A 19546-nucleotide genomic window follows, 5' to 3' on the forward strand; every position below is an offset into this window, starting at 1 on the left:
GATTGATGAAGAAGTCTAAACAATTCATTTTAAGATTGATAAACCATTAATGGTCTAATTACAAGTCAATAATTGATTGATTATTACGTCAAATACAAGTCTCTATCACTTGTAGAATATTCACAATTAAGCACACTCAATATAATGCCTATCAATTTATTTATTTTAAATACGAAAATGACAATCTATGATCACTTACAATTTAAATAAAAAATAATAATTATAACAATTTAAATAAAAGAAAATAATTATAAGTGATGGAACATATAGTGCATGTCAATTTATTTTTACAATAAGAAAACGATAATTTGTGATTACTTACAATTTAAATAAAAGAAAATAATGGTAAGCGATGAAACAGTATATTACATGTTAATTGTTTTTTTATAATAAGAAAACAACAATCTATGATCACTTATAATTTAAATAAAAGAAAATAACAGTAAGTGATGAAACAATATATTTTATGTCAATTTTTTTTTTAAAAAATATTTTTCAAAACGACAATTAATAATATTTTTTTAATACTAATGAAACAACATTTAAAAATATAATTGTTATAATTAATGATATGACATATAGTGCTTGAGCTGAGACTAGAGTTTTTGGATTTATGTGACATCAAAGATAAATTATTATAGTTTTTTAGCCTTTGATCTTTGTGTAATGCACTAAGTGACAACTACCAAAAGATAAGATGTACAACTGAATAATAAAATCTATGGAAGTATATGTGGACGTAAAATTAAAGAGAATGTGTTAGTAAATAATGAATAATATATATATTTTTAAAAATTTACATAAAGATTGTATTTGCTTTGTGGTATGTCAATTTGGTCCACCAAGAAAAAAAATAATACAATTTGAAGCCTACAATGATATCATCTAAGAAAAATACAAAGGAAAAAACATAAATTCTTGTTAGGTGTGTATATAAAACCCCGACTTATTTATCAATATTTGTTTTTTTTTGTTTTGATGATCGACAAGTCCGTCTAGGGCCAATTATTAAAGAACAATCACAATGTGCAATTCGGTGTACTAAAGCTCTCGCTATGTATAGAGTTCGGAGAAGGATCCAACCACAAGAGTCTATTGTACGCAGCTTTACCTTGTATTTTTGACAGAGGTTATTTCCATGGCTTGAACTGACCTCTTACTCACGTAGCAACAACTTTACGAATCACAAATTTTTGAAATTCAAAGATAATGAATCGGCCTTTCTATTTTTCTCCATGTAAATACCAGACTTATATCTTATTTATTACTACTTGAAAACATAGTGATTTTCGAAAAAACACTTTTTGCAGAGTTGTTTGTATTTAACTAATTAATTTAAAAAATGAAAAGTACGTTTATCGACATTAGAGTGCCAATTTATACTTGATCAAGATTCTAAAATACTTTTGAATTGTTTTTAAATTTTTGAAAATCAGTTGCTATTGTTAAAAACATTTATTTATCTCCCAAACTTTATCAATAACCTCATTTTTTAGCTTTCCAAATAAATAATTCACGATTCGAATCACTAACCTAATTAACGGTATTTGCTTATATTACTTCTTTTTTGGTTATATTATTTGGTTATGAAAATTATGTTTTTATACTCATTCGAATTTGGAATATTTTGTTTGAGCACATGGAATGTTACGTTGTCTTAAGTTGATTGGAGGTCCCGCCTCACTATTTCTATTAATTCTTATTTTTTCTATATAATATATCATGAAGGTTTTTCCCAAAAAAAAAATATTAGTTTGACTGAAATCAAAAAAAGATAACGAACTTTTTGGCTTCATTATAAACAATTAAGGTAATTAAGAAAAAGAAATGATTAAAATGTCCGAAATCGTTGAAAATAGTCCTTTTTAATGGATTATAAATTTCATGGAAACGTAAGATCAAAATGACAAAATTTATGAAAATTCATGCAAAGAAAATATCGATAAAGGTCAGAGATCGATTCTTCCGGTAAATATTTTTTAACTAATTGAGTTTGTCGCACGATAATTTCTTTTACGCAGTTTGTAAGCTATCGTACTTTATTGTGGATTTTTCGTGATTCCCAAAAAAACATGGATGTCGACAATAATTTAACTAGTGGTGTGTAATGTATTATTTGACTTTGTGATCATGTTTTTCAGTTGCTTACAACTATTGGACCACTAAATCTTAATAATGGACATAAGTGCTGTGCAAGTTTTCATAATCCCACTAGTAAATTAATGCCATAATTTAAGGATATGTGTTAAATAAAATCACCTAGCAAAGTTTGATATAAATTGACATATATAAGATTGACTAATTTTTTTGTTATCAAAGCTTGTTTAGTAATTTGTTATATGATACTTAAAAATAACTTTATGCAATTAAAATAGTGACATTAAAGTAGGCTATTTGTGCAAATATGTCTCCAATGTGGACGGGTTGAAAATGGATCAAATAAAAATGACAAATAACATAAATTCTACTAGTTTAGGAGCTAATAACTTCACTTTTCGCGAGTTTGCAATATTATCAATCATACCATAATTCGCATTTTGAATACATATTAACCATATACATATAATTAAGTGTATCTAAATAAGAAATGTAACTGAAATACATAAATTAAGGAGGAAATTACGCGTATAACAATTTTGGAGTATCTACCGCATCACAACTCCTAAAAAAATTCAAAAAAATTGAAATCCTTCCATTTTTTTTCAAGCATCAGCAAACTTTACACTTCTTCTTTCTTTACACTTTACACGTACTGCTTCCTCAGATACTTAAATAAGGTCTCATAAAGGTTTTGAAAACAAATTGACCCAAAGTCATATCACCAAAATATTCATGGGCTAATAACAAGAAAAAGAGAAAATCGTCTAATTTCGCTTGTGCAACCCCTAAATGATAGGAATTTATTGTGGATCGTGTAGACGTTATACGTACTTCTCCCATAAAGGTTTCAATTTTTTTTTGACCGCATGTCATATCACAAAAATATTCATCGACTAACATAGAACAAAAATGAGAAAATCGTATAATTTTCGCTTGTGCAACTCCTTAATGTTATGAATGCGCAGTGGATCGTGGAGAGGCTAAACGTAATGCTCCCTCGGGTACTTATGAAATGCCCCAAGAAAGTTTTGAATTTTTTTGACCGAAAGTCATATCACCAAAATATTAATGATCTAACACACATGAAAAATGAGAAAATCATTTAATTCTTCTTGTACGACCCCTAATTGCTACGAATACACCATAGATCATGTCAAGGCTACACGTACTGCTCCCCCAGTTACTTTAAGATGGTCTCATAAAGGTTTTAAAAAAAAACTGACCGCAAGTCATATCACCAAAATTGTCATAGGCTAACATACACAAAAAATAAAAAAATCCCATAATTCCGCTTATGCGACCCCTAAATGCTATGAATACATCGTAGATCCTGCTGAGGCTACACATACTGCACCACCCGATACTTACAGAAGGTCCCATGAAGGTTTCAGAAACAAATTGATGAAAAGTTATATCACCAAAATATTCATAGGCAAACACAAATGAAAAATTATAATCATCTAATTTCGCTTGTGCGCCCCCTAAATGATATGAGTACACTATGAATCGTGCCAGGCTACATGTAATGCTCAATCGGGTACATACGGAGGGTCCCATAAAAGTTTTTTGAAAAAATTGACCGAAAACAATATCACCTAAATATTCATGGGCTAGCACACACGAAAAATAAGAAAATTGCCTAATTCCTTTCAAGCGACCCCTAAATGCTATAAATATATCGTGGATCGTACCAAATATACATGTACTACTCCTATAGATATTTACAGAGGGTTCCACAAAGGTTTCAGAAAAAAATTGAGCGAAATTCATATCACCAAAATATTCATGTGGTAACACACACGAAAAAACTGAGAAAATCACCTAATTTCACTTGTACGTCCCCTAAATGCTATGAATACATCGTGGATCATGTCGAATCTACACTTATTGCACCCCTGTGTACTTACGGAGGGTGCCTTAAAGGTTTGGAAAAAAAATTGACTAAAAGTCCACAAAAATATTCATGGGCTAATATACACGAAAGAAAACAAATCACCTAATTCCGCTTGTGCGGTCCTAAGTGCTATGAATATGTTGTGGATCATGTTGAGGCTACATGTAATTCTCCCCTGACTACTTGCGAAGGGTCCCTTAAAGGTTTCAGAAAAAAATTGATGGAAAGTCATATCACCAAAATATTCACTGGCTAACACACCCGAAAAATGAGAAAAATTACTAATGCCACTTGTGCAGCCCCTAAATTCTATGACTACGCCGTAGATCGTGTCGTTGCTATACGTAATATTCCACTGAATACTTACGGAGGATTTCATAAAGGTTGCAGAAAAAAATTGACTAAAAGCAAAATCACCAAAATATTCATGAGCTAATAACACACATGAAAAATGATAGAATCGCATATTTTCGCTTTTGTGGCCCCTAAACACTATGAATATATCGTGGATAGTACCGAGGTTACAAGTACAACCCTCCTAGTACTTATGGAGGGTCCTATTAAAGTTTCAAAAAAAATTGACCGAAAGCAAAATCACCAAAATATTAATGAGCTAACACACACAAAAATGAGAAAATCGCTCAATCCTTCTTATGCGCCCCCTAAATTCTATGAATACACCATAGATAGTACAGATGCTAAATGTACTGCTCCTCCAGGTTCTTATGGAGGATCCCATACAGGTTTTGCAAAAAAATTGATCGAAAGTCATATCACCAAAATATTCATAGGCTAACACAAATAGGGGTGTGTATCGGTGGATTTGGTTCGATTTTATGTATTATCGGTTTGGTTTATCGGTTTTTGATTTTGAAATATGTTTAACCAATAACAAATCAATAAGATATTTTTTTATCGATTTTAGTCCTTAATGGTTCGATTTTTTATTTAACCAATAAGAAAATACTCATAAAATAATTATATGACTTCTCCAATAATTTGGCGCAACAAGACAATAATATAACTTTATGAAATGCTCATAAATAGAAAAACTAGTGACTAACATGAAAAGAACGATACAAGTGCAACACAAATAAAATAATTAGGACAATAATGTGAATTAAAGGCTAAAGGGAAATGGTAGTAACCAATAAGGTATTGATATTAATATTTAATATTTATTTAGAAGTAGAATGGTAAATTACTATTGTTTTAATGGGTTATCGATTTACTCAATAACTCAATATTAAAAACCAACATCGAACAAATAACCCGATAATTATAAAAAACCATTAAAAACCCAATAATATTTTTTGCGAATTGATTTATTGATCGGTTCGATTTTTCCACACCCCTAAACACACACAAAAATGAGAAAATTGCCTAATTAATCTTGTGCGACTCCTAAATGCTATCAATATATCGTGGACTGTTCCGAGGCTACTCGTACTACTCCTTCGAGTACTTACGCAAGGTCCCATAAAGGTTTCACAAAAAATTGACCAAAAGTAATATTACCAAAATATTCATGGACTAAAACACACAAAAAATGAAAAAATCACTTAATTCTGCTTGTGTGATCCCTAAATGCTATTAATACGTCGTGGAATGTACCAAGGCTACACGTATTGCTCCCCAGGTAGTTACGAAGGGTTCTATTAAAGTTTCAAAGAAAACGACCGAAAGTAATATCAACAAAATATTCATGGGCTAACACACTTGAAAAACAAAAAATTGCCTAATTTCGTGGAGGGTGCAGACGCTACCCATACTCCTCCCCCTCCACTACCTTCCCGCCCCCCTCTCCGCAGTACTTACGGAGGGTCCCATAAAGGTTTCGAAAAATAATAAATCAAAAGTATATCACTAAAATATTAATGGGCTAACATACATAAAAATAAGATAATCGCCTAATTCCGCTTGTTCAGTCTTTAAATGCTATAAATGCACTGTGAATCATACTAAGGCTACACATAATGCTCCCCCAGATACTTCAAGATGGTTCCATGAAGGTTTCAAAAAAAATTTGGCCTATTACCAAAATATTTATGGATTAACATACACGAAAAAAGAGAAAAATCTCCTAACTCCGCTTGTGCGACTTCTAAATGCTATAAATACATCATGGATCATGACGAGGCTAAACATACTGCTCCCCCGAATACTTACAGAGGGTACCATAAAGTTTTTGGGAAAAAATTAACTGAATGTCATATCAACAAAATATTCATGGCTAACACATACGAAAAATAAGAAAATTGGCTAATTCTGCTTGCCCTCTAAAGGCTATAAATATGCCGTGGATTGTGCCAAAGATATACATAATGATCCCTTGGGTACTTACGGAAGGTTTCAAAAAAAAAATTGGAAAAAAATAGATTGAAAGATATCACCAAAATTTTAATGGGCTAACACACATAAAAAATAAGAAAATCGTCTAATTCCACTTTTGCGGCTCCTAAATATTATGAAACACCGTGGATCGTGGCGAGGCAAAACGTAATTCTCCTCCAGAAAATTACGGAAGTTCCCACAAAAAATTTGAAAAAAATTGATCAAAAGTCATATTACCAAAATATTTCTCGGCTAACATACACGAAAAATGAGAAAGTCGATGAGTTTTGACTGTGCAACCCTTAAATGCTATTAATTCACCGTGGATCGTGCCAATGCTATGCATACTTCTCTCTCTGATATTACGGAGAGTCCCATAAATATTTCAAAAAAATATTGATTGAAATCCATATCATCAAAATATTCATGGGCTAACACACATGAAAAATAAGAAAATTGCTTAATTTCACTTGTGCGGCTCCTAAATTCTATGAATTGACCATGAATCGTGGCGAGGCTAAATGTACTGCTCCTCCAGGTACTTTTATAGAGTCCAAAAAAAATTGACTGAAAGCTATATCACCAAACTATTAATGAGCTAACACACCCAAAAAATAACAAAATTGCTCAATTTCGCTTCTGCCTAAATGCTATGAATATATCGTGGATCGTTAAGAGGCTACACATACTTCTTCTAGGGCACTTACAGAGGGTCCCATAAAGGTTCTAGAATTTTTTTTATCTCAAAGCCATATCACAAAAACATTGATGGGCTAACACGCACAAAAAATAAGAAAATCACCTAATTTTACTTGTGCGACCCCTAAATGCTATGAATACTTAATGGATCGTGAGTAGGCTACACACACAACTCTTCCGAGGGCTTACGGAGGGTCCTAAATATTCATTGGCTAACACACACGAATAATAAGAAAATCGCCTAATTCCACTTATGCAGCCCCTAAATGCAATAAGTGTGTTGTAGATCATACTGAGGCTACACGTACTGCTCCCCTGGTTACTTACTGAGTGTCCCATTAAGGTTTCAAAAAAAATTGACTGAAAGTTATATCATCAAAATATTCATGGGCTAACACACACGAAAAATGAGATAATTGTTTAATTCTGTTTGTACAATCCCTAAATGCTACGAATATATCATGGATCATGGAGAAACTAAACGTATTTCTCCCCTGGGTACATACGAAGAGTCGCATAAAGGTTTCAAAATTATTTTGACAGAAAGCCATATCACCAAAATATTCGTGTGCTAACAAACACAAAAAATGAGAAAATCACCTAATTCTGCTTGTGTGGCACTTAAATGTTATGAATATGTAGTAAAATGTGTTGAGACAACATGTACTTGTTTTTTGGATACTTACAGAGTGCCCCATAAAGGATTCAGAAATAAATTTAACGAAATCCATATCACAAAAATATTCATGGCTAATACACACATAAAATGAGAAAATCGCTTAATTTCGTATGTGTGGCCTCTAAATGCTATTAATATGCCGTGCATCATGTCGAATCTATACTTATTGCTCCCTCGGGTACTTACAGAGCGTCTTACAAAGGTTTCGGAAAAAAATTAACCGAAAGTCATATTACCAAAATATTTATGACTAACACATACAAAATATGAGAAAATTATTTAATTTTGCTAGTGCGATCCTAAATTCTATGAATACACTATGGATCGTGTCAAGGCTACACATATTTTTTCTCCGAGTACTTATGAAAGGTCCATAAAGGTTTCAAAATTTTTTTTAACTAAAAGTCACATCACCAAAATATTCATGTGCTAACATACACGAAAAATGAGAAAATAGTCTAATTCCGCTTGTGCGGCCCCTAAATTCTATGAATACGTCGTGGATAACATTGAGGCTAAAGTACTGCTCCCCCGGATACTTATGGAAGGTTCTATAAAGATTTCGAAGAAAAATTGACTGAAAGCTATATCATTAAAATATTAATGGGTAAATAAGAAAATTGCCTAATTATGCTTTTGCGGCTTTTAAATGCTATGAATATATCGTGTATCATGTCGAGACTACATGTACTACTCCCCCGGGTACTTACGGAGGGTCCCATAAAGATTTAAAAAAAAAATTGACTGAAAGTCATATTACTAAACTATTCATGGGTGTCACACAAAAAATGAGAAAATCATTTAATTCTGCTTGTGCGGCCCCTAAATGCTATGAATAAGTCGTGGATCATAACGAGACTACACGTACTGTTCCCTGGGTACTTACAAGGATCCCATAAAAGTTTCGAAAAAAAATTAACTTAAAGTTATATCACCAAAATATTCATTGGCTACCACACACGAAAAATGATAAAATTGCCTAATTACACTTGTGAGGCCCTAAATGTTATGAATATGCAGTGGATCGTGCCGATGTTACACGTACTACTCTCTCAGGAACTTACAGAGGGTCTCAAAAAGTTTCAAAAAAAATTTGACCGAAAGTGATATCACCATACTATTCATGTGCGTCACAAAAAATGAGAAAATCACTTAATTTCGCTTGTGAGGGATAGATTTAAATCCACACGCGCACACCACAATCATGTCAATAATTTTACGAACTCAACAGTCCCATATCAATATAACATTACAACCGTACTCTCAATAGTTCCCATCTTTGTATCACAAATCGGACTCACACGGTCCTCAATATCCATTATCACGGTTCCATAGCCTGATCATAACATAACACAATGACAACTTTAGGCCTTATTTATTTTCATTAAGATTCAAATGTTTGAATCTGAATAAGCATCTGAATATTAAGATGTGCATTAAGATCTAGATATACATTTGAATATTAAGATGTGATCTCTAGATCTGAACACTGAATGATTAAAGATTGTTTGTTTTTAATATCTTAATGTGCATATGAGCCAGAGAGTTTGATGATCAAATTGTCTCAATAAAATTAATTGCGTAAAACAATATTATAATAAGAGAATATACAGAGTTCAACAATAAGTATATAACTTGAAAAAAGTTCTTTTAAGTTAAAAAAATGTTAGTCATTTGTTGCAATATAATACCTTGGTTTTAGTTCTCAAAAATATTACTAGTATATTAAATTTAAATAGTTTATTTAAAAATATCAGATAAAATTCTATAGTTATTTTACTAAAAATTTTTAAAAAAAACTGAAAAGACAAGTTACGATTGTACTAATGTCAAAACTATATACAAGGAAATATTGAATATTTTTAGATATTAATTATGGTCTAAATCAAAATTTTAATAAGAGACCACAAGTATATACCTAGTTCAACAATACTAATATATCTAGTGTAATCTCACAACCAGATTTGATCATACAAGCGAGTTTGAGAGTTTGAAAATCAAAAAATCTCAATAAAATTAGTGGCCTAAGATAAAATTCTAATAAAAGGCCTCAGGTATAGTTCAACAATAATAATATATTTAGTATAATCTCATAGAGGGTTTGATCATACAAAGTCTCAATAAAATTAGTGATCTAAAATAAAATTTTAATAAAACACCTCAAGTATGTATAGGTCAACAACAATAATATATCTAGTGTAATCTCACAAGTGAATTTGATGATCAAAGAGTCTCAATAAAATTAATGGTTTAAGGCTAAATTCTAATAAGAAACCTCAAATATGTATACATAGTTATTGTCTTCAATCATAGGTATTATTTTTTTCGCTCAGAAACCTTGATAAACATCAATACACCCCATAAAAATTGTTAATATTAAAAAAATACTTGTAAAGTTTCTGAAAACTTACCAGTTTAGGAGGAAAAAATTAATGTTTGATTAAGAAAAGATAGAAAGAAAGTTTGTAACAGTGAGAGCAAAGTCGTGCAAAGAGCGAGAGAGGCGATCCGTAATTATTTAATAGCGTATTTAATAAGTCTGAATGTTGATAAGACTCTCATACAAATCTGATTCGTTCAGATCTTTTCAAATCCATTAAGAGGATTTTAAAAGGAAAAATTACGCTAATTGACAAATATTACTAATTTATTATTCATATAGTTATAGTTTCACATCATTACGAATCGCGGCTACAATTTAACGAAATTTGCTATTATACAAATCCGATAGCTCATATACAAATCTGGAAGCGAATTTAGGACTCATATACAGATCTCTAAAACAAATTTGTATTTTCTTTTGTATTTATATACTTCGAGGCTCATATATAAATCTGTAGGGGCTCATATACAGATATATAAAGGTTTATATTTGTATACAATGCGAATTTAGGATTCATATATAAATTTGTATTTGTATATACAATCTCTTTGAAAGCCCAATTTGTATAATGCAACGAGATATACAAACGAAAATTGACATGACAACTAAAACTATAGCTAAGGAGCATAATTATGTTTCAAATCTTTGCTATTTTTGAAAGGTCCACTTTTTAAGAAAAGAAACAAATGGACTTAATGGGCTGAATCTAAATAATTAAGATTCAGACCTTCATTACGTGCAGAGAAATGAGGCTTTAAACCTATTTATCATTCAGATCTTGGATCTTTCTATCTGGGAATTCAAGTTGATAATACTTGCAGATCCTGATACTGTAACAATAGGAATGGAATAAAGATGTTTCCACCACCTTTGAAATACATATTGTAAGCTAACATGGCACCATGTGTAAGACTTGCACCTCTACACTCCACAGATACATTGAACAGAAAATTCTACTAAATAGCAGGAAATGTTGTTAGCATAGATTTTCATGTTCCATACAGTAAAAGGCATGGCGTAGAGAAAAAGATTAGGATTCACATTGATAATCAATACAAGAAATCACAAGCATTGATTCTAAGATACAGAAGTACTCTACTATCCTTTCTTTCCAGATAGAAGATGCAGCTCAGCAGACCGTAGAAGAGGTTTGCGCTTCACACGCAAGCATATTTTACGTTGAAGCTTTAAACGCAGTGCAAGTCGATTTAAAAATCAGTTAGGATCTAACTTTAGCAAGACGTGCCCTTAGTTCTTCTAAATCTTCCTCGTCTTCCTGCAAGAAATAACAAATCAATGGTTAATCAATTTAGTTTTTGCTTGATCATAGAAAGAATCGTTCATACAATAAATCACAGATGAGAGGGCATACCTCTGCATCCTCCACTGCCTGTGCAGGTTGCTTTAACTTCTCCTTTCGTACTGCATCAGGAAGTTGTGCAGTAGTCTCACCAGCAATTGCAGTCAAGACCTTGTCAACTTCTTCTTCAATCTCCTCCTCCATGTCTTCTGAGTCCAGGGCACTGTCCACCGCATCATTGACCATTTCTTCCATGACACCAGCCTGCGATAACAAAGAGATAAGAGTAATTTCCAGGTAAAAAGAAAAAGAGAGTGAGTGAGAGAGAGAGAGAGAGAGAGAGAGAGAAATACAAGAAAGAGTTTTGAAACCTGTGGTATAAAATAAATCAGAGATATTTGTATGACTATAAATCATCTCATTAAGCATAAGATGGGCATTTTCAATTTAAATTGGTACTAAATATAGAAAGGTGCAATCTTTTTGAGACTGACTAAAAAGGAAAGAGTATCACATGAAGGGGGCGGAGGAAGTAACTCAAACATATTGAATAATACTTTTATGTGATTTTTCAAAACTGGGTACTGATCGATATGGGGGTATATGCGTAACCCCCGCACCTGGAGACAAGTTAGGGAAGAATTTGAAGAGTTCAAAGCACTGCTAACTCATTTAAAGACCAAGAGCGTCTCAGGATTGCAAATCAAGAAGCTTCACGATTTTTTAGATATAATTAAAAATTATTCGAAGATTCATGCAAAGAATGTCATTTGGAAGATCAAGCTTGTTTCCAGCTTATGAGGCAATGCAACACACTGCATTTGACATAGGCGCGACAAGCTGGTGAGGCTTCTGAGGCAATGCAACACACTGAAACACGAAAATCAGTGTGTGCTAGCAACACCAACACAGCACGAGTTCTGGGCTTGAGCCTTTGGCAGTTGGCACAACATGCCACGTTAGCCTGCCAGAAGGAGAGGAATTTTTTGGGCAGTTTTTGTTTTCTCAGGATTCGTTATTAATTATATATGTAGTCGAGCTCTTCTACTCGAGTAGCTTTTAGCATATTTTGAGATTGAAAAATAATTTTATAGGTCGGAAACCTTATTTCTCAGATCGAACTTCAGAATCACTTTAGATAAAGTATAGTCAAGTGCAAAAGAGAGCCGTAGCAAGCAGAGAAACACTAACTCTTTCATGCCATCTTGCATAATATACTATTCAAATATCAGAATACTGGTTAAAAGATGATTCTCCAACCAAGAGGAAAGCCCAAGAATATCATTGAACCCCAAAAAGCTAAAGCCAAATTAGCATACCTTGGTCATTTCTTTACTAAATTCCTGCATTGTCAAAGCCACTTCTGGAGCCTTCATAAGATTATTAACGAGTTTCATGACTTCAGCACTCTTAGACAGATGTCCCACTGTGCGAGCAATGGCTGCAAAACCAATTCGAAGTTCAATGGGACACTGGAAAAGGCCAACATGTAACCAAACATTAAAGTAGAAATCAAGAGGGCCGGCTTCAGTTTTTTGTCCAAGCAGCAACAATATCTAGCTGTCTAGCTACAGAAATTATAATAGGACGACTTTCCTAACTGCTGCTGATGACCCCCATAAAGAATACAGAAAGGTATCAGTTCAACCAATGTTTCAAATAGAAGATTTTAGGTTTAGTTGCCGTTTCAAAAAGAATGTCTCTACCTTTTTTGGCAACTCTTTAATTCCAACTTTCCACATGACATGTTTAAGGACATGTTTAAGATTAAAGGACATTTTGGTACACTCCACATATCTTTAGTTTAAGTCCACAAGATTCAAAAGTCTTTTTTACTTTCTTAAACTCTATGTCAAGTCAAAACTAGACAAACAAATTGAAATGGAGGGAGTAGAAGATTTTAAGTTATATAGTGTACACCTAAAAGCTCTTAACTTCACTCAATTATTAAGCTGTAATACCAAAGCAAGATAATCCAAAATCAAAAACTTAGAAACAAGAGTAAATGCCTTCATAGATAAAGCCATGAGTTGGATTAGAGGAAGATTTCTTCCCTTCTGGGATATGAGTAACGAAAATTTAATTGACTTAACAAATAATGAAAATCTAATCAACTTTTATTTGATTTGTATATTTAATTTTGACATTAGACAAACTTTGTTCCATTAAAAGGATTTAAATTATAAATATGGTTCCAAGTCTTTACTAGCCCCACTAACTACCAGCACTGACAAAACTAACTGATGCAAAGAGGTTCTCTTTTTGCAAATTTAACCGAGAAGTTTTTCATCTCACCAAGAGTAAAATACAGTTTATTTTCCTACACAGAAAAAGTTTAAGCTACATAGTTCTTCTGTATAAAGCAGCTGGTGACAACATGCTGTCAAATATTTCAAAAACTAAAACAACCTAGCACCAACTTTATATACATATGTTTTTATAATAACTATTTATTAAGAATCTGTTCCAGCATCTAGAGAACAAAACAATTCTGAATTAAATTCATTATATGGTAGTAGGGACAAAAAAGTTCTCCTTTCAGACAAGAAAAGATGATTGCAGTTTTCCTATTTGGAGTTCTGATATAAACAATGAAGTTGGTTTCCCCCGAACTTTATAAATCAATAGGGGCTAAAAGTTCATAACTAATTGGTCGCTAAAAGCTGTTATGTGTTAGAGGCTAAGGATGAAAGGATCACATGCACCTTTTTACAAAATACATATCTTCTAAGCATAAGGAACATATATTAGTTGTGCACCTACACTAAACTGTACTATCGATAGAAAAAGCTCTCCTATAAATATGAAAAATGAGAATAAATGCTTTTTCTTTTCTTAGTTTCTTGCCAATCAATATATCCAACAATTATAGACCTTCCCCCACCCACCCCACCCCAGGAGGATCAATAGTGTTTTCAACGTGACTTGAACCCTCAACCTAGCAGTCGATGGTGGAGATGCTCAACTACTTGAGCGATCCTCACTTGTCAACGACGATAGACTAAACACATGATCCAGTTCCACTAAGATCAAGATCACTACAATTGCCAACCGTCATGGAATTCAAGGTAATGGCAGGTTCCTTTTACAAATTCTGATACCAATGTCTTTGGGACAGACAGTCAAATGTAGAATGCTTCTACTTATTCACAGAACCAATTCAAAAGGAAAAAAAATTGCTTCCCCGGGGTGGGGGTGTGGGGGGGGAGGGGGGGGGGGGGGGTTAACTCAATTGGCAAAGGTTGAGGGGCTTGTACGGTTGTACCTTAGGCTACAAGTTTGAGGAGCCTTAGGCTACAAGTTTGCACTCCACGCCAAGCGATCTAAGTTCAATATTTAAGTGGAGAAGGGTAGAGGGTGGGCCATCATCCTGAGTTCCGAAGGCTGCGTTGGGCCCAAAGGCTTGGCTACAGATAGATTTCTCAGTCACAAAAAAAAAAGGCGGAAGTTTGTTTTCGGTTTCGCCACAATAAATCCAGTTGACCAGCATAAGGTGATAACTTTCAACTCTTATTACAAAAAAAAACAAAAAATTGCAATCCTACTTCTGCATTTTGAACATCTATATAAATACACATACTTTGTGCCTCTTCAAACCCCATATTTAGGTATTGAGCAAAGTCAAAAAGACATTTAATTTGGATGAAGGGCTTGTATTAGATAACACTTTTGGAACTCTCTTAAGTAAGGCATGGCATTTGTATATATGTATATATGTATACAAGGACATATGCATATATACAACAGGTGAGGCGAGAGTTTGATCATACCGACACTTTCCCCAAGGTGCATGGATATTGAATTCAACTGCGCCTTATTCTCGTATAATCGGTTCACAGTTCTTTTAGATCTCACAATCTCTTTAGCAAGTGCCTATGACAAAAACATCAACACTCTGATATGAATAAGCAATGGGATGCCAAAAACAATAAATTATGTCTCATAACAATATATAGTATCAGACTGAATTCAACATACACACTTGAAGAAAATCTTGGATGAGTACTATTCTAACTATTAAAACAGGCATTACTTAGAAGTTTGTGAAAGAACATATTGGTTTCTTAACCACCTGAAACTCTGTCAATGACCCAAAACAAGACTTTATAGATGTTCTTACATGCAAAGTGTTTCATGCAAAACATCTCCATGGCCAAGCACATAGTGACAGATGAAGAAAGGCCTTTAAAGTAGTGCATTCATCCTTCTTCTCTTTCTCATTTCGCCAACATTTAAAAGACGAGACATAGGACATGGGAAGTAAAGAGCATTGATGCCCTAAGGAGCATTACCTGCTAGTGTATCTAAGAGCATTGATGCCCTTAGGAGAAATTTCCTATGGCAAGGCAGTGAAGACAAAAAGATGTTCCACCTAGTTCAATGGGAGGAATTGATAGTGAACAAGAATACAGGTGGCCTAGGCATCAGGAAGTTAAGGAAGCAAAACAAAAGTTTCATGTTGAAGTGGCTGTGGAAATTTGACAATGAAGATCATATGCTTTGGAAGGAGGTCATCACAGCAAAGTATGGCATGGAGGACAAGTGGATGACAAAAGCGGTTAACACTCCTTACAACTGCACTGTATGGAGAGCAATCAGGAACCTGTGGCCCATGTTGTATTCCAGATCCAAAATCAAAGTGGGAGATGGTCAAAAGACATCCTTCTGGGAGGACAAATGAAATGGAGCAACACCTATGAAACAGTTGCATCCGGAACTATACACGCTATGTCAACAACAACAGGCAACAGTGGCCACAATGTGGACTGGTCAAGGCTGGAATTTGTTCCTAAGGAGGCATCTATATGACTGGGAAATAGAGAAGGTAATTTCACTCCAGAACTCAGTAGATAATTTCAGCAATCTTACTGAGGGGAAGGACTCATTGGTTTGGCAGAGTGACATTCATGGCCAATTCTCAGTAAATTCAGCATATAAGGTACTCAACAGGACTGCAGGCCAAGAGACAGACTGCCATGGAGGATGATCTGGAAACCAAAGGTACCCTACAAAGTAAACTGTTTTTTGTGGTTACTATCAAAAGAAGCAGTTCTGACCCATGAAAATCTGAAAAAAAGAGGATATCAATTTGCCTCTAGATGTACTTTGTGTGGAGAGCAAGCAGAGACAAGTAACCATCTTTTTATGCATTGTAAGTGGACTGAGCAGCTATGTAGAATGTTCATTTTCCTGAAGGGTATTAGGTGGGTGAAACCAGGAAGCATCAAAGGAGTTCTAAGTAGATGGAATAGGGATGGCAATGCTTCAAAGAAGGAGGAGAGATGGAAGATTGCCCCAGCATGCATTTGGTGGACAATTTGGAAAGAGAGGAACAATAGGAGCTTTGAGAATGTGCAGAATAACCTTCAGAAGATTAGAATGAATTGCTTAGCTCTTTTCTACTTTTGGTGTGAACAAGATATTTTAGCTAGAACAGAAGACATCTTTGATGTACTAGATTGTCTATAGGCATCAGTTTGATTAAGCTCAAGGCTTTTGTAAGATGTAATACTTTTTTGAAGGGGAACTACACTTTTGGTTGTAGTATACCTTTGGATATTAATAGACTACAGTTGCCAGCCTCAAAAAAAAAAAACATGGGAAGTAACTCCACTTGCATTGATGTGGATCATTAAGAGGAGAGGAATAGGAGAGCAGTTCATGGAGTAGTAACTGACTTTGTACCCTAGAGGAATAGTTCTTTGTTTTAGTTTGGTATACCTATGTGGTCCCTATTTGTAAAGAAGATTGGATGCAACTTGTAGAGAACCATATTGTTGTGTAGGTTCTCTACATTTTTTGGTAATACTTCTTGTATACTGGAGATAGCTCTAATTTAAATGAAATAACTTTGGTTCAATATAACAAAAAAGGACTCTTCATTGCCTGGTCTGAATTAATAAATTTTCAAACATCCAGTTCAGCCTATTGACTGTTTCTCAGTTTAACAGTGTTGTAGACCAAGATTATAAGCATATGACAGGGAGGAGTGTGGGGGAATTAGCGATTAAAAATCCTTTATTGATTTCACAGGTCCTTTAGCAAATGCCTAAGATTAAAACATAAGATCAAAAAATATGAACAATCAACTAAGAGAACATTTAAAGCATATTCAAAGTTAATAATTTCCAACATATTCTACAATGTAAGAAAACTTTACAATATTATCTCGCTATTCTAAGAAGGCACAAGAATAACATATCACTACCTAATAACTAGTACATAATAAGCAAGATCAATAAGCCATGACCACAAGTCTGAAAGAATCTGGTGCAAAACAAGCACGATAAAAGTACAAGAAACTAAAAGATCCATGCTTTAGTAAATTAATCACATCTAACTATAAGAAAACATCAAAAAATTTATTCTCCTAGCTCCAAAGTGACACAATTTCTATGAGCTTACTTTGAACCTATGTTACTCGAACTCTTAACAAATGTTAACGGGTTTGCACCCGATACTCCAAAAGCAGTGCATTTTGGAGAATCCGACACAGGTGCGGCAACAATTTTGGAGAGTCCAAGCAACATAGCTTTAAACTATCTCTCTGTAAAGAGTCCTTGTAGAGTAAAATTTATAAGCATCAGCAGGCAACAAAAAATCAGTCATCACCACCAAAAAAGAGAATGTGATTGGTTTTTCAATCAACAGCATACCCAGTGTAATCCACGAGTGGTGTCTGGCTACCTTTGTATGATAGAGAGGTTGTTTCTGACAGACCCTCAGCTCAAAAAAATGCAATCAAATAAGGATAGAAAGGAAAATAACGACACTAAAATAGTAAGATAAACAATCTAAAAGTATATAGCCCGAGCAACATTGCTTTAAACTATTTTGGAGAGTCCGAGCAACATAGCAAAATGCGGCAACAATTTTGGAGAGTCCGAGCAACATAGATTTAAACTATTTCTCAGTATATAGTCCTTGTAGAGTAATATTATAAGCATCAGCAGGCAACAAAAAACAGTCATCACCACCAAAAAGTAATGATTGGTTCATAATCTAAAAAGTTCAACTACAACAAAATACCAGGTGTAATTCATGAGCGTGGTTTGGAGAGGGTAGGATATACACAAATACCTTTGTACATTAGAGAGTTTGCTTCCCATAGACCCTCTACTCAAAGAAGTGCAATCAAAGAAGGATAGAAAGGAAAATAACGGCAGCAAAATAGCAAGATAAACAATCTAAAAAGAGCAGCAAACACCTTGGCAGAACCCATATCATTTCTCTTTGCTGCTTCTTTAATTGTTTTCTGTACGTTCTTCTCCTCTCTTTGTATATCTGATCACAAAAATCCCAAAATTCACAAACCCAAAACAGAACAATTCAAAAAACCCAACAACAATATACGCAATATAGTCCTACAAACTGGTGTCAAGCAGAGCTTACCCCTACTTCAAAGTTAGAGAGACCATTTCCGATACCTCGGCTCAAAGAAATATCCACAAACCCCAAAACAGAAAAAATTCAAGAAACCCAACATAAAAAATCAAATTTTACAATCACCCAAAAAAAAAACCATTTCCTTCCTGACTACAAATAATTAAACAGAAGCATAAATTTACCTCGAATTTGACGTTCAATATTCCGACACTCTTGCCGGAGCCGACGTTGCCAATCCCTCAAAAGCTGTTGAGGGTTCGGTTTCGGCTTCAATATATTCATTACTTTCTCCATTTTCTGAAAAAAAAAAACCTTTGATTCAAAAAGCTCCCAGAAATCGATGAACCCTTCAATGGAAGATCAAAACAAGAACTCTTCTTTATCGCAAATTTCAATTATTTTTTATCCAAAAAGAATATCTTTTTTTCCAATTATTTCTACAGTAGATTCGAAGAACAAAAGTGAAAAAAAAAATTGGGTAAAAAATTAGTTCGGAAGACTGTAGAGAGTGAACGGAAAAAGGCGAAGTTGCCGTCCGGTGGCTGATTTCTGTTTTTTAATAGTTGGAGGATTCCAACTTTTTACTTTTGTACTATTTGGTACTTAAACTCTTATATAATTTCACTTTGTAGTAATAGTAAGAATTAGTAGCACTTCTAGTCCTTTAATTGGGGAAAAAATGATTTTACTCCATGTGACATTTGATATAGGGGTGTTTGGATCGGCTATGGTTAAGCGACTTATAAGTTAAAAGTTAAAATTCATAATTTG

The 19546-nt window shown here is 33.8% G+C and overlaps 1 protein-coding gene across 1 annotated transcript; it reads right to left on the reverse strand.

The window, feature by feature from the left end:
- Nucleotides 1-11040: 11040 nt before the first annotated feature.
- LOC129903336 (vacuolar protein sorting-associated protein 24 homolog 1-like) lies at nt 11041-19344 on the reverse strand. The gene is made up of 6 exons (XM_055978867.1): nt 18958-19344; nt 18597-18673; nt 15160-15262; nt 12709-12830; nt 11462-11653; nt 11041-11365 (listed from the first exon to the last, which is right to left on the reverse strand). Exons 1-6 carry the CDS (start codon nt 19067-19069, stop codon nt 11309-11311), a joined length of 663 nt encoding a protein of 220 aa, XP_055834842.1. The 5' UTR covers nt 19070-19344; the 3' UTR covers nt 11041-11308.
- Between the last annotated feature and the right edge of the window lie 202 nt (nt 19345-19546).

This window comes from Solanum dulcamara, chromosome 9 (genome assembly GCF_947179165.1).
Source record: "Solanum dulcamara chromosome 9, daSolDulc1.2, whole genome shotgun sequence".
Classification (NCBI taxonomy): Eukaryota; Viridiplantae; Streptophyta; class Magnoliopsida; order Solanales; family Solanaceae; genus Solanum; species Solanum dulcamara.